Source organism: Schistocerca nitens, chromosome 8 (assembly GCF_023898315.1).
Source record: "Schistocerca nitens isolate TAMUIC-IGC-003100 chromosome 8, iqSchNite1.1, whole genome shotgun sequence".
NCBI lineage: Eukaryota > Metazoa > Arthropoda > Insecta > Orthoptera > Acrididae > Schistocerca > Schistocerca nitens.
In genome coordinates, this window is record NC_064621.1 from 146,727,231 (window position 1) to 146,751,449 (window position 24,219).

Genomic DNA, 24,219 nt, shown 5'->3' on the forward strand with positions numbered 1-24,219 from the left:
TACATTATTTTTACTTGTCTTACTGCTTCATGTGCTCGCAACGCCACCAGGAGGCAACCAGCCTTGCAGTGGGCAGTGGTTCAAATGGTTCAAATGGCTCTGAGCACTTTGGGACTTAACATCTGAGGTCATCAGTCCCCTAGAACTTAGAACTACTTAAACCTAACTAACTTAAGGACATCACACACATCCATGCCCGAGGCAGGATTCGAACATGCAACCGTAGCGGTCGCGCTGTTCCAGACTGAAGCGCCTAGAACCGCCCGGCCACACCGGTAGACAGTGGGCAGTGCTCCCAATGTTTTGACTTATCAGTATATTTACTTAGACTCTCGGGAGAGTGTGCGGTTTACACCCAAACGTGGCTCATAGTCCGGTGATAAGACAGCCCCTTGCCTTCGCTCAACTGACTTGGCACTGGTGATGATAATTTGTGCCGTCATCTGGATTCGAGCCAGCATATCTCGGATCAAATGCTATGGGAAGCGTGGTATGGATAGTAACTATGTTAATATACATTTCATTTATATTTGCTAACATGGTATCTGTTCTTTCGGACATGTGCGACCAAGCAGCTCATTAGAATGAAATTACAATGAAATGAATGCCCTTAGCTGCTTACAGGCGTTGACATACGTCAACGGGGACAGATGAAAATGTGCGCCCCGTTTCGCGGGAGGCGTGCCAGAGATAAAGCCCTGCAGTCGCGCTAGCCTCTGTATCCTCGGTGGCTCAGATGGACAGTCGGCTTTCAGCCGTGTTACCGTGCGGACGGGCTCGGCGCGCCGGGCAGTGCTCCGCAAATGTTGTTGTTTACCCGCTAGCGCGCGGTCGCGTCGTTGTATTGCCGTATAGTACCTGTACCGACCCGACATGGCGTTCTCATATCGAAAAGCTACAATCAAACTAACGTTCAACTCATCGTACACGAGACCGAAGGCCCATGAAATTGAACGGTTTCTACGAGACATCATGCACATCGAACCACAAGAACTGATAGGAAATCATCTGTCTATTGTAACCGGCACAGTGTACCTCAAACTGATTGACGAAGCGGCCTGCGACAGATTACTCCAACGATCTGCAAACGGCTTTCGCTTCTGTCACGCAGACGGTAACGTGAGCGTGGTAGGAGTTGACCATGCTGGTCTGGGGGTGCGTACCGTGCGCATCTTTGAACTACCGTTCGAAGTTCCTGCCAACCTAGTCGTTGATGCACTGCGGCCATACGGCACAGTTCTGAGCCACACAGAGCAGAAATGGAACACATTCGAAACGTACCCTGTCCTTAACGGGGTACGACAAGTGCGCATAGAACTTAAGAAGCACGTTTCATCATATGTTTTCGTTGGTGGCTGCCGCGCAATTGTTATATATGATGGACAACCGAGGACCTGCTCGGGCTGCGGCCAGGAGGGCCATGTTAGAACTGAGTGTCTGCAGCGCCGCCTCGTTCATGTGCCCCGCAATGAACTTCCGCAACGATCCACTATGACCTCTCTCCCGCTAACATATGTGGAGGCGGCACGACATGATGTGATGGATGATCAAAACCTGCTACCTCCTCAAGCCGCTGCCAGCTCCGTTGGAGAGTCTGCGCCGTCGACGACGCCGCAGCCCAACGGTGCAGAGGTTCCTACAGCCTCTGCCCACCGCAGCGTCGTGGGCACCCAGCCACCGTCACTGTCGGGATCAGACACAGGGGTACCTAGCGATCGAGACTGTGTCGAGCCCCGCCCTCCAGTGGATGTCGAATCTCGGACCCGAAAGCAAAAATCACCCAAGCGACACAAGAAGAGGCGATTGTCAGCTGAAGAACAGGACAGGGATGTGAAGCCGGCGGAAGACATCGACTTCGTTGACTCGCCCACAATTGCAACGGACTCCAGTGGCATCATTCACCAGAAGGTGCCTGAAGACAAGGAACACTCTCCTAAATCTGGTGGCCCAGAAAACGAGGCGCACTGCGTCGTCTCCCAAAATGTGGGCTCCTGTGAAAGCGACCAGCCCCCAATGACATCACAATCGTCTCTTGGTGATTGGGCAGACGATATGGAGGCAGATGATGCACAGCAAACATCGATATCTCCACCAGAGCCCATGGCTGACATTGAGCCCGGAGGGCTCTGCCAGTCAGGGACTCCTACGGCACAGTAATGCACAGCATGCAGATGGATGGCTGTGTGGTGTGTGGTGTGTGAGATCACTGTGGGATTGCACCGACACACTGCCTCCGCCACTTGATATGTCTCAGTCATACCGTGTGGGAACAGTCAATGTAAATGGTGTCCACTCCACTGTCAAGACCCGCATGTTACACGACATGATCAGAGCGGCAGACTTGGACATTGCCCTTCTCCAGGAGGTCCGTCCCGAGCTGTGTTTAGACCTATATGGCTACACCACGTACAGCCTACCCGTAGCTGATGGCGCAGGTGGAACGGCCATCCTTCTCCGAGATGGCATCGGCGCGACGGACGCGACGTACTTGCCGAACGGGCGCGGCATCGCACTCACACTTGGCGCAGTCCGCCTCATTAACGTCTACGCTCCCTCCGGTAATTCGCACCGTGGTGACAGGCATGTCTTCTATTCGGAGGAGGTGGCCCCACTTTTGCTAGGAAATATGGACCATTACATAGTGGGCGGCGATTTTAACAGTGTTCTGCGGCCCGAGGACCAGATACCGCATTACGTCCCATGCCCGGCTCTACAAGCATTGAAACGTGACCTCGCGCTCCACGACACATGGCTCTTACATCATGGGACCCAGAGTGGATATACGCACTTGACCAGCCATTCTGCCAGTCGTCTGGACCGGATATACGTCTCGCGTGCCCTCCGCACAGCAACCCGTGATGCAGAACTCTGGCCGACGGCCTTCACGGACCATCTCGCGTACATCTGCACTGTCACCTTGCCCCGACAACTCACAAGACGCAGCAGGGGCCCGTGGACGCTGAACGTCTCCCTCCTTCGCGAGGAAGCGTGTCGGCGAGCAGTCACTGACACGTGGCGTCGATGTATCAGGCGCCTGTCTCTGTATGCTTCCACGTTGCTGTGGTGGCTGGGATGTGTCAAACCTGCACTCCGAAAGACCTTGATGGCCTACGGGCGTGACAGATCGAACTGGCAAAGGGCAACATCGGAATTTTACTATACAGCGTTACGTGAGCTGGCGACGCAACCGCCGTCTCCCGAACGTCAGATGTCCGTACAACGCATCAAACCTCGTCTACTTCGCATCAGGACAGAGCAGCTAGACGGTGTCCGCATCCGTGCGCGAGTGCAAGACTGTATCCCCAACGAAACAGCGTCAGTGTATCACATTGTGCGCGAGAGGCGCCACCGCAAACGTCAGCTCATTACGGCGGTAAACACGGAGGACGGCGGGCGCGCAGTGACACAAACGGACATCGCGCACACGTTCGCCAGACACTATGGGACCTTGTACATGGAAGATCCGCGAAATGTACGTGATTATGACGAGCTATTACACGATTTTCCCGCCCCTCGGGACGTGGCACCCGATGATAGTCTGCTGTTGCCCATTACACCCGACGAGCTGACATCAGCCTTGGCACGTGGAGCACCGAACAAGTCGCCTGGACCGGACGGTTTACCCCTGGAATTCTACCGCACTTTTTACCACCTTATGGGTAACAAGTGGCTCCAAATGTTTCAAGACCTGATCCGCCATGATTTCACTGTCCCCACAGAATTCACAGAAGGCATCTTGATCCCAGTTCCGAAACCGAATGGTGGTTGTAGGTGGCAGGATTTTCGCCCACTCACACTCCTCAACAACAACTACAAGATCTTCGCCCGTATCCTCCGCGCGCGTCTCCACACCGCTATCGGGAAAGCCATCCACACCGATCAGACATGTTTAGGTTGTTGTTGTTGTTTGGTTTGGGGAAGGAGACCAGACAGCGTGGTCATCGGTCTCATCGGATTAGGGAAGGATGGGGAAGGAAGTCGGCCGTGCCCTTTCAGAGGAACCATCCCGGCATTTGCCTGGAGTGATTTAGGGAAATCACGGAAAACCTAAATCAGGATGGCCGGACGCGGAATTGAACCGTCGTCCCATGTTTAGGTGGTGTCAGCAACATTCATACGGCGTTAGGAGCATACCGCGACGTAATTGCTTTGACGGCGGCCTGCAAAATACGAGGCGCCCTTGTCGCCGTAGATTTTGACCACGCATTCGACCGCGTCGACCACGGCTTCTTACGCGCAGTTTTGCAACACATGGGCCTCTCTCCGGAGTCTGCACAGGTGGTCCTTCGACTGGTCCACGGAGCGCGCTCCCGCATGATGGTCAACGGTTATCAGTCTGGTCACATTGTTGTTGGACGGTCAGTGCGACAAGGGTGCCCCCTGTCGGGCATATTATTTGCTGCAGCGCTTGAACCAGCTTTACATGGTCTAGGGCAGCGATTAACTGGTATCTCCTTGCGGGACGTGACCTTTTGTTGTGGTGCATTCGCCGATGACGTGGTGTTCCTGGCCAGGTCAGAGGATGAAATGCATATGGCGCTACAGTGGCTACGCCAGTACGGGGCGGTCGCTGGGAGCGTCATCAACGTGAAGAAGAGAAAATACATGGATGTCGGAGGGGGGATTTCCCACACAACGGCGGTGCCCTTTGACAAGGTGCCCGTACCCAAGTGTTTAGGAGTGCAATTCTATAGCAATGTCCGCCGCACGGCGGCGGCTACGTACCGCCGGCTCCTACACCAGACACGTGCAGGACAACAAACTGCGTAGCTTGGATATGCTCCTCAGAACACGTTATGTCAACACCTATCTTGTCTCAAAAGTAAACTATTTTGCGCATATCCTTCCCTTGACAGCTACGATGGCCGACAGATTTCAAGCAGCATATGGACATTTCGTAAGCACCGGTCTGGTTTTTAAAGTCCGATACGCCACCCTGACACTGCCGCAGCGGGCGGGCGGTATCGGTTTAATTCACGTATATAACCGTGCGCGATCGCTTTATCTCAACACTATGCGTTGCACGTGGACCTCTGCCCACGCCACTCTGACGGGTACCCTGATACCGGAAGTGGCACCACACTCTCTGCTTCCCCCGGTTTCTGTAGGACACATTTCACCGGCACTCACCCACATCAGAGAGTTCTTTATTGACTTCAGCTACTTACGGTCAGAACTTCCGACGACACGGAAGCCCAGCACAAAAGACTATTATCGCCTCTATCAACAGCGGCAACCTGTAAATACGGTCACCCACAGACATCCTGAAGTTGCTTGGGACACGGTGTGGCGAGCGGTACACACGCCTTGTCTACCTACGACGGTGCGTTGGTACGTGGTTGTGAATGGGAAGTTTGCTACTCGTCAGAGGCTACATTCCATACATCTGACGGACGACCCCTTGTGTCCGACATGCTCAGTCGCTGACTCGGATGCACACCGTCTGACGTGTGCCACGACCAGCGAGTGCTGGCTACTGACGCAGCGCATGCTGGCATTACTCTTGCGGCGATTGCCGGGGTCTATCTCCCCTGATGTATTGCGCCCCGACGGCGTATACTTTCCATCAACCAGAACGAACGCCGTTAACTGGCTAAAAGGCATGGCCGTTTACTACATATTTTGCGATGCTCCCAAAGGCACACTCGACTTTTGGTCCCTATTGATGACGACACATGCAGCTTTTAGCCGCCACCCGAAGTACAGAACTCGTTTCGCAAATTATTTAGGTTCATTATTTGCGGATCCTCCTGCTCACTGGGGCGTTCCGGGTATGAGACGCTGAAAATGAAGAAGAATCCTGGAGCATATTGATCCGCTACGGACAGAATGGGGGGGGGAACCCCTCCCAACAGACGAGAAGACGACTCGGACGCTCGGCTACGGCAGTTGTAGGATCTTTCTTTGTAATGAAACAAAAATAAATCTATAATAAAAAAATGTTATAAAAATTAAAGAAATAAATAAATAAACCAACATTGACAAACCCACTACATCCTCTTCCTGATCCTTCGATCCTCGAACTCGAACACGTTGCTTGGGCGTGGCGGCGGGATGGCCAGGCTTCGGGTGTCGACCCCTGCCCTACCCGTCGTCCTGCTCCTGCAGCGGTTCATTAGATTAAAAAAAAAAAAAAAAAAAAAAAGAAAGAAAAAAGATGGATAGAGCGTCTGCCATGTAAACAGGAGATCCCGGGTTCGAGTCCCAGTCGGGGCACACATTTTCATCTGTCCCCTTTGACGTATGTCAACGCCTGTAAGCAGCTAAGGGTGTTCATTTCATTGTAATGACATTTCGTTTAGTTTTTTTTTCCAAACCTCTGGTAAAATCATTTTCAACATTTTGGGAAGCTGCAACGGTAATTGCAAGGTAGCAATATCTGCGCTACTCTGGTGTAAAGCAGCTTCTAAACGCATTTTCTGTTTACATTCATATTCATGTGAGGCGGGAAATGGAAGACGACCCGAGATGGCTCGATGAATTTTTAACGGCTAATCCCTGCAGAAAATAGCCGCACCCGGGCGCTGGCGCTCTGCCTGGGACGTTCATTAGTGTGGGGGAAGCGTGTGCGGCTTATTATGCTTGAATGCGGTCGGTCGGTAATGCCAGCCTGCCGACGAGACGACGGCGCATCTCTGAGCGCGCCAGCGTTAAACATTAAGCGCGTGGCGCTGTTCCCCGTAAGGAAGAGGGAGGCGCAGAGTAGCCTCACTGGACGGTCCACTCATTACAGTTGGCTCGCGTCAAGCGCGGTTTGCGACTGGAGCTTATTTTTTATGCCTGCTACTGGTAATGCAGGAGCTCCACCTGACCAACCATTTTCATCGACTACTAGCCATTAAAATTGCGACTCTATGAAGGCAGCATAGAGCAGACGTCAAATTGGCCTGATGCGTACTGCATGCTTCGCTGTACATACGAGTGATCAGCGGTTCAGCACAACCGCATAAAGTGGGTGTCAGCAACGCCGTCTACAATCTGTATTTAAAGCACAACTGTGCAGTAGCGATTCTCATTCAGGAAACACATTTTAAGATTTGTTTGTTCGTGAGATGTTATACCTCATGTAAGAAGCGAAAATATCTACCAACACGAGTCGGAATTAGACGGTGTCTTTGCTTTCTGACAGTGTGGTTTATTGTTTGATGATACTGTTTCAAGCCTTGGGCGGGATTCCACGACTGACATACAGACATACAATCAATGACCTTAGGAGGACGTTACTCAACACCAGGACATATCTCAGCGGCCCTATTTTAAGCTTGCTTGTTCGTGAGATGTTATACCTCATGTAAGAAGCGAAAATATCTACCAACACGAATCGGAATTAGACGGTGTCTTTGCTTTGTGACAGTGCGGTTTATTGTTTGATGATACTGTTTCTAGCCTTGGGTGGGATTCCACAACTGACATACAAACATACAGTCGATGAGTTTAGGAGGACGTAACTCAACACCAGGCCGTATCGAAGCGGCCCCATGGGACTAGCTCCCGAGAGGACTTACGTACTGATTGCTCAGGCATGGAGACTCATACAGCTACGCCACGTACTTTAAATCAGCAAATGGCGTGTTTTGTCGTGTCATGAGCAGGAGCGAGAAGGACAACTAGATAAGCAACAGAAGACCTTACCGTGAACAATGAAATTCGGTGAGGTTAACTTGTGGTTGGAAGCCTGCTTATTCCCCGACCTCAGATGAAAAGCAAGCTTTGAATGGTGCAGGGTACAGAACTCGGTAGAGCTACTCAGGAAACAGGGTAGAAATTTTTAACTACCAGTGTGAGTATTGTGTTGGCAGAAGAGCCAACACCGTGTTACTAGTGGAGACCGAAATGCACGCGTTTAAGCTCACGCAGGCTGGCGTGAGGAGGGAAGGACTATACTGACGTGAGGTCTGGAACATGACAAGGAATTAGAATTCAGAAAGCGGACGTAATTAGTTCGATACTTTACTTGAATCCATTAATGAAGAACGTCGCTCTTGATGGTACATGATTCACAATATTATCTGTTCAGAATACCTTCTAGTAACCGAATATGGCGAATTGCTAGGTCGTAGCAAATGACGTAGCTGAAGGCTATGCTAAACTGTCGTCTCTGCAAATGAGAGCGTCTGTAAACAGTGAACCATCGCTAGCAAAGTTGTCTGTACAACTGGGACGAGTGCTAGGGAGTCTTTCTAGACCTGCCGTGTGGCGGCGCTCGGTCTGCAATCACTGATAGTGGCGACACGCGGGTCCGACGTACACTGAGGCTAGGCGCAAATTGAGAAGCGTATAGCACGTGTGACGTGACACTAGACTACAGCGCGACACGCACGTGCCGCACGGGTCGCGCGGGTGCAGCGCATATTGCGACGCGTACACCACACTTCGCACGCGCCGACTGGCGACGCTCTGCGCTGACTGAACCGAAGCGCGCGCAACCTCTTATCTTTCTCAAACGATTTTACAGAAACTATTCTCTGAAAATATATGATTTTTGCCTTACTTGTAGCGTTTATATGTCAACTTCGTGACGAAGTGCCCATCACCTCGCTAATGACCATTCTTATTGTGATGAAAACATTTTAGTGAGACACTACGCAAAACTCAAAAAGTTTGCAACGAAAATTAGGGGTCGCTATGATTTTGCGTTTGGGGCGTGTTACACCATATGTTGCTGTCTATGAAATTCAGCTAACATGCTGAATTTTTGTTTAGACTTGGGAGGAGATCTCTATCTGCCTCCGATCTCGAGAAAATGGATCCCATGTAGCGCGCTCACTTCCGATCTCACGCCCGCGAGAATGAAATACTCGCAACATCTCTCGTATCTCCTAAACCGATCGAGACATAGAAACGAAAGTTTGGCGAATGATAGCACACAAGAAGGAGAGTGTTTTGCCAATTATTAAACACACGGAACTTTCTTATCTATGGCGATATATCACTACTTATACTTCTTTTTTTATTTATTTCACTCCAGTGACTGTAATTTTTTAATAGTTATCGACAGCTAGCGAAACAAGAGCTTCCTAGTATGAAAATAAACATGAAATTTCTTCTTTTATGTTACTGCAAACCGATACTACGAGGTTTTTCGTAAGCTATTGAGGTGTGTGATTGCCAATTACTTGTTTAATGAGGCACTCCGTTTCGGAATTCTGTCTGAATAGCTGATGTGAGATGAGTTTGGCAAATTACACTGTGACAAAGGAAGTGCAATTAAACCAGTCACCAAGAGAAATGTGGCCTTTACCCATAAATGGTGATGCTTCTTCGAATGAGAAAAGATTAACAACTCACACAAAAACAGATTGGCAATTCTGTTGGAATTTTGGTGGAATCCCCGTAACCCATCGTATTTTTAGCACTGAGCGACTGGAATGGAAACTTACCAAGGGATTTTATTCCTTCTCTTGATCTGAGCAGTATTAAAATAATGACGAGCGTTCCTTCCGGCGGAATGATAGGCACGTGCCAGATACTGTTTACTCACCTAGGGCGTGCCAAACTGACAGTGCGTGATCGCGAATAAAATAGTTGTTATTGAGAAAAGTAAACAATTGATCTGTCGCACAACACAATGGTGAGTGTATTGTCAGCAGCGAAGGATAATGCGCGCGACAGGAATGCACAAGCTAGCCATGTGTGCCTTGTGAGATGGAGTTCGAAAAACATTGTCATGAAAGTAGATCTGCCTTTGTCAGCAGCACATTTCAACAAATTAAATATATCTAATCATAACACTCTTTTAGGATACTCCTCCTTTCGTAATAATACCGACCATTTTCTTCATTTGTGTAACCTGTTGTTGTATAATTAGTTTATTAATGCTGATAATGTCCATGCAACAATTGAAATGTTTTTTTTAACACGGCGAACCAATTAAAACATTGTTATTTGTGACTGCTTTTCGACTGTTTCTAGCTTGCAGTGGAAATGTGATATTCACATGCATGTAGTACAGTGTGTCGTATTACATTATTACATCCATATCAGAGTAATCACAGTGAAACTTCTGTACTTCAGATCTTGGACGCTTTTTACCAGATGCACAAAGGGATCACACCTGTGGAAATTATCCCTTTCTAAATTTTTATAACAGATCGTACAGATACGCTAGCCTGAGGCTAGGCGCAAAACGAGACGCGTATAGCGCGTGTGGCGCGACGCAGCGCAGCGCGCGTTTTTGTAACATCACAGGTTCAAATGGGACCGCGCGAATTGCGACGCGACGCGACTGGGACGCGACACGCGCATGCGCCAAGTCACGCGGCGTTGGTGATTGTGGCACGGTTTCTCGCGCCCCAAGTCGCGCGTGCCTCGCTAGCACCGGGTGAGATTTGAGGCGGGGAGAGGAAAAGTAGCCCGGCCATATGCTCACATCGGAACGGCGCATATGAGCAGTGGGAGTATTGCCCATACGATAAATTTTGCCTTACTGTGTACTAAATTTTATTGTCTTTGGATAGTGTTTCGTTTTCCGCCATTTAAACGCTCCAATTTTCTTCGTTAGTACATTATACTCTTCTGTTATTTATATCTGTATAGTTTTGTTTTGTTTTGTTTTGTTTTTCTTCTGTCAAGAAAAATGCATACTTCAGTAACTGATGAGACATTGGCATCTGGAATTGTATCATATGCCTCCGCGATGAGGCATATGATACAAGAAGGGACAGAGGATAGTGAATATGGAAGCTAGGAATATTATAAAATCATGTGATTAAGAATCAAGGCAGGAAAGTAAAATTAAAAGGTCATCTTCTCGCTGCCTAGAATGCCGGCGTATCTGTACGATCTGTTACAAAAATTTAGAAAGAGATAATCTCCACAGGTGTGATCCCTTTGTGCTCCTGGTAAAAAGCGTCCAAGATCTGAAGTATAGAAGTCTCACTGTGATTTCTCTGGTATGGATGTAATAACGTAATACGACACACTGTACTACATGCATGTGAATATCACATTTCCACTGCAAGCTAGAAACAGTCGAAAAGCAGTCACAAACAACAATGTTTTAATTGGTTTGGCGTGATAAAAAAAAAAGAATTTCAATTGTTGCATGCACATTATCAGCATTAATAAACTAATTATACAACAGGCTACACATACGAACAAAATGGTCGGTATTATTACGAAAGTAGGAATATCCTAAAAGAGTATTATGATTAGATATATTTAATTTGTTGAAATGTACTGCTGACAAAGGCAGATCTACTTTCATGAGCCCGCATCTCGTGGTCGTGCGGTAGCGTTCTCGCTTCCCACGCCCGGGTTCCCGGGTTCGATTCCCGGCGGGGTCAGGGATTTTCTCTGCCTCGTGATGGCTGGGTGTTGTGTGATGTCCTTAGGTTAGTTAGGTTTAAGTAGTTCTAAGTTCTAGGGGACTGATGACCATAGCTGTTAAGTCCCATAGTGCTCAGAGCCATTTGAACCACTTTTTTACTTTCATGACAATGTTTTTCGAACTCAAACTCACAAGACACACATGGTTAGCTTGTGCATTCCTGGTTCAAATGGTTCAAATGGCTCTGAGCACTATGGGACTCAACTGCTGTGGTCGTAAGTCCCCTAGAACTGAGAACTACTTAAACCTAACTAACCTTAGGATATCACACACATCCATGCCCGAGGCAGGATTCGAACCTGCGACCGTAGCGGTCGCGCGGTTCCAGACTGAAGCACCTAAAACCGCTCGGGCACACCGGCCGGCCCTTGATGTTGGGGGAAGAACGCATACGTCCTACACCTTTTCGTCGTTGTCCCACTCCCTTCACTCTTCAGGTTTTGAGTTTTCTCGAGGTCTGTGGTTGCTCGGCGTACACGACTGTGGCTGTTGTTGCAGAGCCTGTTCAACCTGCTGGGGGAGGCGCAGGCGAGACTCGGGCGGCACGCCGAGGCGGAGCGCTGGTTCCAGGAAAGCCTGAGAGCCAAGCCGGACCACGTGCCCGCGCACCTCACCTACGGACGCCTGCTCGCCCGCAACGTGAGTAGTCTCACCAGCCGCCGCTGCTTCTCTCTCTAAGCACTCCCGTAAACGGGTACACTTGTTTCTCAAACGCGCCCTCGTCTAGCGGCGGGTTTGTCAAACAAGCCTGTACACGTACAAACAAAGTTCGTCATTCAAACAACGTCCGGAAATTCAGCCAGGTAACACTTTCAGCGACCGCCAATATTTCGGCGGGAGAACTCCCCGCCGTTTTCAAGGCAAACTGCAACGGACAGGCGACGTACATGCAAACTGAAAACCTCGGTCCTCGGACTGATGCAGGAAAGATAACACACACACTGGACACAAGTGCCACCATAGAGTAAATATCTCTGGAGTGAGCATTGTGTTCTGCGCATGTTGTCAACATTAAACCAGGACTGTCACGTGTTTTCGGGACTTCGCTGTGCGTGTGTGCTTTCTGCAGCGTTTGAAGTTTATAATAACAAGAGTTTTTGTTGTGTTTTCACCGTTTGTTGATAGTGTAATAGCGATGGTGAATTACTGTTGTTGCTACGGATGCAAAGAAAAGTATGTGAATGGAGGGATAGTAACTTTTCATGGGTACATACCATGTAGCTCTAATTATAGTTATCATATTAGTAAGAGACACTGTATATATTTAAAAATTTCGAGGCGCATTATAATTAAGGCTTGATTCTGTAGACTTATTTTTCTACGATTTTATGACACTATAATAGATATTACGGCTCTTACAAAAGCTTACAAACAATCACTTCCTCTCGTAAATTTACTAGTGGAACAGGAAAGGGAATGGTTAGTTGTTTCAGCAAATACTATCCTCCATGCATTTATCAGTGACTTGTCGATTATGTATGTAGATTACTCAGTCTACTCTTTATTTAATAAACTGGAAGCAAGTACGTAAAATGCGTTAAATAAATACTTCAAAGTATCACCAGTAAGAAAAATTGTGCTTTAGGTCGCAAAAACGAGAAAATAAATACGCAGAAATAGCAGAAAAAAGGACGAATTAACAGGGATATAATCGCTAATGTGTGGCAAATTCGGTGTTTTTCGGACACTTGCAAAAGTACTAGCGTACTGTCAAGTCTTTTTGCAAGACTATAACTGCAAAAATGTACATCAGGCTCTGTAATACTATAAATTGCCGTATCATACCGAAAACAACCAAAAATCGAGTGCATCTGAACTGTGACACCTATCGCAAAGAAGCAGGATTTAATATCACTTGCCGTTAAAAGTTACGTAGCTGGTTTATTCCCAGTATCAAATGGATACTGTTAAAATGTCTGGGCAACATTTATAAATAATCCACGACACGTACGAAAAGAATCCGTCTGTACTAGGGATGTAGTGACATTTGAAACATACATGGGCATGCATGTGGCCGTCGCGCATGATATGCGAGCAGCTCGCATTCTCTTACTCGCGAACAGGACTGAGGACTTCCCCAATATACTATCGAAAGTCGGTGTTCGAGTTTGTAGTCACGCTCGTAATTATTTGCATTGTCGTAATTATTATAGAAGGACAACGCAATGCATGTTTACGACATAATACACTACTGGCCAATAAAATTGCTACACCACGAAGATGACGTGCTACAGACGCGAAATTTAACCGACAGGAAGAAGATGCTGTGATATGCAAATGATTAGCTTTTCAGAGCATTCACACAAGTTCGGCGCCGGTGGCGATACCTACAACATGCTGACATGAGAAGTTTCCAACCGATTTCTCATACACAAACAGCAGTTGACCGGCGTTGCCTTGTGAAACGTTGTTGGGAGGTGAAATGCGTACCATAAAGTTTCCGACTTTGCTAAAGGTCGGATTGTAGCCTTTCGCGATTGCGGTTTAGCTACTCTGAACTTTCATTCCGCTCATATTTACTTCTATATGTGGATTAGACACAAAAATCTCGCGTTTTATTTGCTTATTGCTGCTTTTCTTTGCTGTCAGAATGAAAAATAAAGATACAAGGAACATGTATATTTCTGTGATAGAATCGCGTACTATGTTTATGTTTTATTTCCTTCGCGGAATTCAAATTAAATATTCGATAATGAAGTTTATTAAATCATGTACCAGGCTCCTATAAGTACGAGTTGGCGCGGCTGCATCTAAAGTGCATATTTGCGCAATAACTAAGTGTAAATACGAAACTCACCAAACACGGCACTTGTATTCGAATGAAAGCTTGCTTCGTTAAATTTCCAGGACACACAAGTACTCACTTAACAATTACACACTACACACTACACAATTCCTTCTCCGACGTAAAGCACAAGTTATGTGTAAATATGGAAAATGGCTAAAGTTGAGAAAGGGCCGACTACCTGTACTGTTAATTTGAACCTTCTGCACTCTTCGACTTAAATATGAAGCGAACCATTTCCCACTCATACCACAATACTTAAGCTTATCTAGAAGAATTTCATGATTCACACAGTTAAAAGCATTTGAGAGATCACAAAAAATCCCAACGGGTGATGTTCGGTTATTCAGAGGATTTATTATTTGATCAGTGAAAGCATATATGCCGCGGCTACTGTGACCGAGCGGTTCTAGGCGCTTCAGTCCGGAACCGCGCGACTGCTATGGTGGCAAGTTCGAACCCTGGGCATGGATGTGTGTGATGAGCCTTAGGTTAGTTACATTTAAGTAGTTCTAAGTTCTTGTGGACTGATGACCTCCGATGTTAAGTCCCATAGTGCTCAGAGCCGCCCGCATCTCGTGGTCGTGCGGTAGCGTTCTCGCTTCCCACGCCCGGGTTCCCGGGTTCGATTCCCGGCGGCGTCAGGGATTTTCTCTGCCTCGTGATGGCTGGGTGTTGTGTGCTGTCCTTAGGTTAGTTAGGTTTAAGTAGTTCTAAGTTCTAGGGGACTTATGACCACAGCAGTTGAGTCCCATAGTGCTCAGAGCCATTTGAACCATTTTTTTGCTCAGAGCCATTTGAACCATTTTTGAAAGCATATGTAGCATTTTCTGTTGAGAAGCCTTTTTGAAAACCAAATTGACATTTTCTTAGTACTTCATTTTTACATCTATATGAAGCTACTCTTGAATACATTACTATTTCAAGAATTTTGTATAAAGTTGTCAGAAGTGAGATATGACGGTAAATGTTAACATGAGGGGGGGGGGGGGGGAGGAGCTTACATAAACCAAGAAAAACAGAATAAAATGCCACTCTCATCGACTTAATTTTCTGATCAGAGATACAATACAGACATAAAACAATAAGCAAGGAACACATGCTTTTTTAATCAAATATGTATTAACATAATACATGTAACCTTCCTGACAAGTGTGAAGTTCGGAGTTAGCCTACTACTTATTAAGAAGAAGGAAACATCTGTTTTCATTACTCTGCTATAGTTTTTAAATGTTTCTTGACTAGCAGCTCAATGTTTAGAGCGAGAGTACTTGTCATCCAATCAGATGAACATCAGCTATACTACTAAGTGATCTGAGGCTTTCCCGGCGAATGTGCTCTATCCAAGGTTCTCGGGTGTTCAGCCGGAGCCGGCCGGAGTGGCGCTACAGTCTGGAGCCGAGCGACCGCTACGGTCGCAGGTTCGAATCCTGCCTCGGGCATGGATCTGTGTGATGTCCTTAGGTTGGTTATGTTTAATTAGTTCTAAGTTCTAGGCGACTGATGACCTCAGAAGTTAAGTCGCATAGTGCTCAGAGCCATTTGAACCATTTGTCCAGCAGGATCCGATCGTCGAAGTTCCATCAGAGATGAACAGAACTTGCCAACGGAACTCAAACACCTGGAGACCGCGTTCCGCAAGAATGGGTATGGCAACCGCCAAATCCAAAGGGCCTTCCGACAACCGAAGGGCAGCAAGAACCGAGATGAAGAACAACCCAAAGAAGAGAAGCAAGCTGGCAACGTGTCGTCAAAAATAGGGAGACCGTTAAGGCGACACTAGATTGACACAGTCTTCCGACCACCAGCAAAGATTCGTGACCTACTAGAAACGGCAAAAGATGACGTAGGTCTTAAGAAAGCGGGTGTATACAAAATCCCGTGCGGCTGTGGCAAATCCTGCATCGGCCAAACAGTTTGCACGGTCGAGGATCGATGCAAGGAACACAAACGTCACACCCGATTACGCCAACCCAGCCATTCGGCCCTAGCAGAACACTGCATTGAAACCGGACACACAGCGAATTTCGAAAAGATAAAAATCCTGACGGCCGCAAGTGCCTACTGGGACAGTATCTACAAGGAGGCTATAGAAATTCGGGGAACAGATAACCTCATCAACAGGGACACCGGGTTTCAACTTAGCAAGGCCTGGAAACCACTATTAAACACCATCAAGGAGCTACGGCGCGAGCGGACGCGAGATCCTTCCGCCACGGCGGACGGAGATGAACTGCGCCTACCACCGGGCGTGGCTGCAGCTAAAGCCGTCGGCACACGGACCGTGCATCCGAACGTTGAGCGTTGAGCGTGCCGAGTTTCTGACGTCATAGCGTGGAATAGCACGTTCGGGAGTCTTTCCGAAAGTGCAGAGCAATATCTGGCATGTCAGATATTCTGAGCGTGCGTCTCAGCGTTGACCAATGAGATGGCACAACGCCACCTACGTCACACGCACGCCGTCTCCCTTCAGTACAGAGTTGTGAGGCGCCATATTGGAATTCATTTCAAGCCTATATGTATTCATGCCGTTTCTGAGCACCAGCAAATTGAGAATCACTGGAAAACCCGTTTTAGTTGTGTGATTCGTTCCAATAAAATAACGAGAAACATCATATTCATGGCAAAAGAATTATTGTAACGAGCGTATTATGAGAGTACGCTATTTGAAGGCATCGACACACTCAAGATCCACCCAAAACGCTTTGTTCTTCGTACAATTGCTTATAATTAAATTTCAATTAATAACATAACTATCTACGATTACCGTTTTTAGCAATGGGTAACACAATATTTTTAGAAATTAACCTGTTGGTTTTGGCGTAATAAGTAGCGTATCTGTCCGGTAATGAATACTTTATGGGGCGGTGGTTCGCGTCCCAACACACCCAAGTTTTTTTTCCTAACATTCGCGTTCTTATTTAGTTCTGATACTTTATTATTAGTTTAATATAAGTATATGCTATAATATTTGATGTTATGTAAATATAAGTTCACCTTTTTTGAGGAGTGACTGTTCGATTGGCTTAATTACAGGACAGCTTGCGCTACTTATATAAAGATATTTTGCTCCTTTTTCTTTTACGCTTCGTAATTCACATGTTGCAAAGATTCTGCTACTGGGTAGGAACAGTGATCAAGTAAGACTGACCTTGGGGTTTTACTAAATGTGGGAATGATGAAATAATGTTTATGTTATGCCGAGAATTATTCCAAATTTGTACCGCACTGTTTGTAATGGAACTTTTGTAAGCCTGTGTCCTTATTGATTGGACTTGGTACTTTCCTTTTCGTGGACGTTGGAGCAAATGTGTGTTTTAATAGAGCTAACGTGGGAATTTTACGAGCACCTTTTGAGTAAACAGTGTCATTTACGAACTTGAAACATCGCTCAAACTGCTGTTGGGATGCGTTGCCATCGCGTATACCACGTTGGGGGCCACGTACCGTACGCACAAGTCGCTTCGTTCCTGAGCGTTCAGCAGCACGTTGAACTTGGCACGTTCAACGTTAATGTTCGACAGCACGGTCCGTGTGCCGACGGCTTAACCCCATCCCTCCCACCACGCGGCGCCCCACCGGCCGTCCGCGCCGGGGTACGACTCGGGACCCCGCGGACATAAATACCACGGACACAGCGCACACAGATCATTCCATCAGCAGCACCTGATGATTGCGGAACGGTTATTCGCCGAAATATCGTGGAACTTCGACGATCGGATCCGGCAGGACACCCGAGAACCTTGGATATGGACTACTAAGTTTCGATTCGCTAATTTGATTGTTGAAAAAACACATTCACGCAAATATGTGGTTCCAGGTGTACCACAGATTAGAGCAGCTATACGAAACAGCTGCGGAAACCATTCTCGAGGAAAGTCTTCTGTAAGACATTTCAGTATTTTCTGCGGTGAGAAACCTCTCCGTGAGCACACGAGTACACTGAAACCTTTCATTGAGAACATGACCCAAAGTTAGTGAGCTCCAACTTAATTTCAATACGCACGTTTTCAACACCAATTGTAAAAAGAGCTTAAACCAAGTTCAAATCTATTTAAAGCACAAAATATACTCTCAAAGTTTTGTAACAAAGCCTGTAGCACCGTAACAATTTCATCAAAATGTTCGCTCAAAGTCTCCTTTTTTAAGATTTATCTCATTTATAACTAGTGTAACAACCGATAAATACGCAAATGACTTTCTGGAAGTCGCTTCATCCACAAAAGCAATTTTCTTTTAAAATCCAAAACCGGTGTCAAAAATATCGGTAATTAGTTGATATCTACCCTGTAAAGCTGTACTCAAGACATTCAAATGCTTAGTGGGGTCAGTTAGAATGCAAGATTTCATAAATCCACAGTAGGCCATCTAACTCTTTTACTGGGGTTCCTTTCTTGTCCATGGATAAGGCTACGTATCTACGCAAGTTGAAGAAACGTTTTGAAATAACACCAAGACACAGTCTCCGTGCTTCGTAAAAATACGGCGCATCGCTGTAATCACACGCCAGCTCTGCCAGGAAGGATTTAAACTGCCGGTGTTCCAAACCGTACGATCTCGGTTTAATAACTGTGTTTACAGTATCAAAGAGACAACACTAGCAACAGAAGTCAATGTGCTCGTCTTGCAGCGCGCGCATCGGTAACAAACGAGCGATGTTAGCAGACAAGTAGGGGAGAACTGCCAGTCCGCAGCTCGTGGTCGTGCGGTAGCGTTCTAGCTTCCCACCCCCGGGTTCCCGGGTTCGATTCCCGGCGGGGTCAGGGATTTTCTCTGCCTCGTGATGACTGGGTGTTGTGTGATGTCCTTAGGTTAGTTAGGTTTAAGTAGTTCTAAGTTCTAGGGGACTGATGACCATAGATGTTAAGTCCCATAGTGCTCAGAGCCATTTGAACCATTTTTTAGAACTGCCGGTTCACAGCGCCTGCGGACAAGCAGTGCAGCGTTCGCGGTCGCTCGCGTCCGTAATACAGAATCTGCCCACCGCTGCTCTAGAGTCTCCAGCCGCTCCAGTTGCTTCGTCTGTCCACTGTCTCTTCCCATCTGCCCTCTCTGCGTCCCCACTAGATCACAGAGGTGCACAAATCCTCCTTCCAGCGTGCCTGCCACTATCTCCTCCGCAACCACTGAAGCAGCTCAATCTGCCACAACGGAGACGCAAGAGTGAGCACTGAGGTACGGTGGTCAAAGCAGGCCAGCATGGGTTTCCGGAAGCCTGGCAACCTTCACGGGACCCTTTCAGCCTGCTGCACCTGACACAAGTTGCGCCGTCAGTCAATGTATATGGTTGCGTAAGTAGTTGCACTGCAGTTCATTTATCATAACAGCGGGAGCAGCAAAATGTACAAACGAAAAAAGGAGACTGAGGGGAAATTAAGAATCTGTGAATTATGTTCCAGTCACAAAAGAGAGCCCACGTCCAGAAGGGGAAAAGTATTCGTGTGTTTATGAGGCAGCTTCAAATATCTCTCGCAATGCCAACTATGTAAAACGTTATTTAACACTCATTCGGGAACCTCGAGTACGCTACGACATGTTCGTAAATTTGATCAGCTGTCTCCTCACTACATAAATATTTTGAAAGAGGACGAAGTGTCTGTGGAAAGGCGTGCTAAGAACTAGAATCCATTTAGCAGTATATAGGCTTTCTAAATTTAGGGCTAGCATTGACTGAAATAGGAAAAATATGGTTCGGTGGACATTAAAAACCACATTCTGATGGTATGCAACGTAGTCCGAAGAAAGCTCAGGACGTAAGAAAAAACTTCTTCTTTCCGGCATGTACTTTTTAAATTAACGTAATGTGAAACACGACCTTCGTGTTTCCTAAAATACATTTGAGGTATTGAGAATCATCTATTTTGGCCACTTAGGATGAAATCGGCAAACCTACAATACACATCTTGAAAAAATAATGAAAATTGGTATAACTGGCGTCATATTTGCCTGAAAGACACTAAGGTTATGTGGTGTCACCGCCAGACACCACACTTGCTAGGTGGTAGCCTTTAAATCGGCCGCCGTCCGTTAGTATACGTCGGACCCGCGTGTCGCCACTATCAGAGATTGCAGACCGAGCGCCACCACACGGCAGGTCTAGAGAGACTTCCTAGCACTCGCCCCAGTTGTACAACCGATTTTGCTAGCGATGGTTCACTGACAAAATACGCTCTCATTTGCCGAGACGATAGTTAGCATAGCCTTCAGCTACGTCATTTGCTACGACCTAGCAAGGCGCCATTATTCAGTTACTATTGATATTGTAAATAATGTACAGACAAGAGCTACGTTCAACATTAATGGATTAAAGTTAAGTATTCCACCAGTTACCTCCTTTTTTCTGAAGTCTAAATTCCTTGTCCTGTTCCAGACCTCGCGCCAGCCTGCGTGAGCTTAAACGCGTGCCTTTCGGCTTCCTCTAAAATTCGTGGGTTGGCTCTCCTGCCAATCCACAACAGGTTACATAAACCAGACTTTCAAAGCCTTACTTTAAGTGGCATTGCTGCATAATACACATCTCCAGGTTCCGAAGTCTAAAGGATCTCGACTTTCAGAGATGGTTTTGCTTACTATAGAAACCATGTATTAGATTTGACCCGATGATGGTTTGAATTGAGAATATCGAGTATCAGTCGAAAGAGGGTGAAGTTACAGAGAAAACCGTTAATATCGATATATATAAATAAATCCGAAATACGCCGAAAAGGAAAAAAAGGACAAATAAAATCCACCATTTCTGGCTTAAAATGACCCAAAGTGAGTATTTACTTCGTTGAGACTCGCCTTTATGATACTCGGGTAAAAAAAGGATTTTCATTGACTTCCGATCCCTACTCATAGCACTACAACGAAAGCGTACAGAATAAACTGCTACGTAGCCTGGCACAGAGGAATGATGGGTGGCCAAGCAAGACACTATTAGTCAATTTGGGTTGGGCACAGCTTGGCTTGGACGGGAGTGGAGCAGCCTGCCCGTGCTGCTGAGAATGTGTGGCAGCTTGCCTGCCTGGCTAACAAGCAACCACGGGCAGGTTAAAAGCAGAACGCGTACACCTCTGCTAGAGCACTGCAAGCACACGTGTCCGATCCCAGTGCCCTTCACGCGGCTTTGGTGTGCGTGAGAGAGAGTGAGAAAGAGGGAGTGGGAGAGGGGGGGAGGGGCGAGTAAACGTCGCACAGCTTGGCGGGCCGGCCGGTGTGGCCGAGCGGTTCTAGGCGCTACAGTCTGGAACCGCGTGACCGCTACGGTCGCAGGTTCGAATCCTGCCTCGGGCATGGATGTGTGTGATGTCCTTAGGTTAGTTAGGTTTAAGTAGTTGTAAGTTCTAGGGGACTGATGACCACAGCAGTTAAGTCCCATAGTGCTCAGAGCCATTTGAACCACTTTTTTGAACAGCTTGGCGGAAATTCCCTAGATGACTGACCCTACCTCGTCTAATGATGCAACTGCTAGCGTGGCTCGCATCGCTAGACGAAAAAGCACGCGGTTGCACGAACGCCACGAAGTTGCAGTCTACACGCGCTCGATGCTGTTCCTTGGGTCTCGCACTGTGCTTTCAGGCAGGGCTTGGGCAGAAATGAGAGTAATCGAAGTGGTAGCTCCAGATGGCCAACGATTTAGAAAACACAGCATGCATGAATGTCCCAAGGAACGTTGCACCGAACTTCTTAACAACACACGCACTGCAGTGTCGTATTTTTGCACCGATAACTGGAGGCGAATTTCAATTAAAATGTCCGCTCCTTATGGCAAGTTGAAAAAGAGAGTGGGGGAGAGAGGGATAGAGTGATACACATTATCTATACGTGCTTATGATAAACCCCTTCCTTCAAGCCGCCCGGGGTAGCCGCGCGGTTTGTGGCGCCTTGAGCGGTTCCCCCGGTAGGAGGTTCGAGTACTCTCTCGGGCATGTGAGTGTGTGTGTGTGGGTTGGTCTTGGTGTAAGATTAAGTAGTGTGCAAGCCTAGGAACCGCTGACCTTAGCAGTTTGGTCCCGTAGGAATTTACCACAAATTTACAGATTTTTTCTTCCCTCAAAAATATTTCTCTTCTTCATACCTCCTCTGTGTTACCACAGATGATGTGCCACTGATCTCATTTGTACTAAGAGTGCAGAACACGCGAGGCGCCTATTCGCTTCGCCGGCCGAAGTGGCCGTGCGGTTAAAGGCGCTGCAGTCTGGAACCGCAAGACCGCTACGGTCGCAGGTTCGAATCCTGCCTCGGGCATGGATGTTTGTGATGTCCTTAGGTTAGTTAGGTTTAACTAGTTCTAAGTTCTAGGGGACTAATGACCTCAGCAGTTGAGTCCCATAGTGCTCAGAGCCATTTGAACCATTTTGAGCCTATTCGCTTCCACCGCCCTGGGTGGAATGCATAAGTTCTAATAAGTGTTCAGCAACCTGCAGTCTTCTATACTTGTTGCCCCCTGCCCAGAAAACAGCACGTAGGTCGTGAATCCGTTATCTTGAGTCTGTAAGAAACTCTTAGCGATGAACTGTCGTTTTGAAATAATTAAATTTTCAATTAGTTTGTTTATACGTGATGCCACTCGCTTTTTATTAGTGAAACGCGAGTAACTGCACAATTACATTCCAGTTTAGAGTCACAAATAATTTATATTCTCCATCAAATTAATGAACTGCGTATTTTCCCTAATTACTATCACAGTGTTCTCAGCTACATGTCCATATAACGATACATTGATAATAAAGTCTTGACACTGACTGCAGTCCACAGCTCCTGGTCTAGTGGTTAGCGTTGCTCCCTCTGGATCACGGGGTCCCGGATTCGATTACCGGCCGGGTTGGGGATTTTCTCTGCCTGGGGACTGGGTGTTTGTGTTGTTCTCGTCATTTCATCATCATTGGGTGGAGAAATGTAGGGTCCCCCTGAATAGGTCAGGCGTCCACTACACGCACGAAGCGGTTACAAGGTTAGCGGAGTACGTTTGGAGTGCACATGTGGGTTTTTTAGGTTATAGAATTCCCTCCCTAGGCCCGACAAGAAGCCTCCTCAGACGCGACAAGGTAGCAGTAGCCAAACGCAACAGGGAATGACAATATTAATGTGGTAATAGTAAACTGCAGGAGCGTCTATAGAAAGATCCCAGAACTGCTCTCATTAATAAAGGGTCACAATGCCCACAAAGTACTAGGGACGGAAAGCTGGCTGAAACCAGATCTAAACAGTAATGAAATTCTAAACTCAGATTGGAATGTATACCGAAGAGACAGGCTGGACAGTGAAGGGGGAGGCGTGCTTATAGCGATAAAAAGTGCAATAGTATCGAAGGAAATTGACGGAGACCCGAAATGTGAAATAATTTGGGTGAAGGTCACGGTTAAATCAGGCTCAAACATGGTAATTGGATGTCTCTATAGGCCCCCTGGTTCAGCAGCAGTTGTGGCAGAACACCTGAAAGAAAATTTGGAAAAGTACAGGGTTATTACAAATGATTGAAGCGATTTCACAGCTCTACAATAACTTTATTATTTGAGATATTTTCACAATGCTTTGCACACACATACAAAAACTCAAAAAGTTTTTTTAGTCATTCACAAATGTTCGAAATGTGCCCCTTTAGTGATTCGGCAGACATCAAGCCGATAATCAAGTTCCTCCCACACTCGGCGCTCACTGCAGGCCGACCCGTTGATTTCCCCTTACAGAGGCATCCAGAAGCTTTAAACTGCGCATACCATCGCCGAATGGAGTTAGCAGTTGGTGGATCTTTGTTGAACTTCGTCCTGAAGTGTCGTTGCACTGTTATGACTGACTGATGTGAGTGCATTTCAAGCACGACATACGCTTTCTCGGCTCCTGTCGCCATTTTGTCTCACTGCGCTCTCGAGCGCTCTGGCGGCAGAAACGTGAAGTGCGGCTTCAGCCGAACAAAACTTTATGAGTTTTTCTATGTATCTGTAGTGTGTCGTGACCATATGTCAATGAATGGAGCTACAGTGAATTTATGAAATCGCTTCAATCATTTGTAATAGCCCTGTAGAGTAGATTTCCTGTCCACATTATAGTTTTAGGTGGAGATTTTAATTTATCAGATATAGATTGGGAAACTCAGACGTTTATAACTGGTGGCAGGGAAAAA

At 47.0% G+C, this 24,219-nt stretch overlaps 1 protein-coding gene across 1 annotated transcript in view; it reads left to right on the top strand.

Annotated features, from left to right (window-relative positions):
• The window catches only part of LOC126199455 (protein O-mannosyl-transferase TMTC2-like), a 1,057,651-nt gene that overhangs the window by 662,670 nt on the left and 370,762 nt on the right, over positions 1 to 24,219 (top strand). The window contains exon 13 of the mRNA XM_049936376.1: positions 11,828 to 11,968. Coding sequence (XP_049792333.1) covers positions 11,828 to 11,968 — 141 coding nt within the window. The remainder of the gene's footprint in view (positions 1 to 11,827; positions 11,969 to 24,219) is intronic.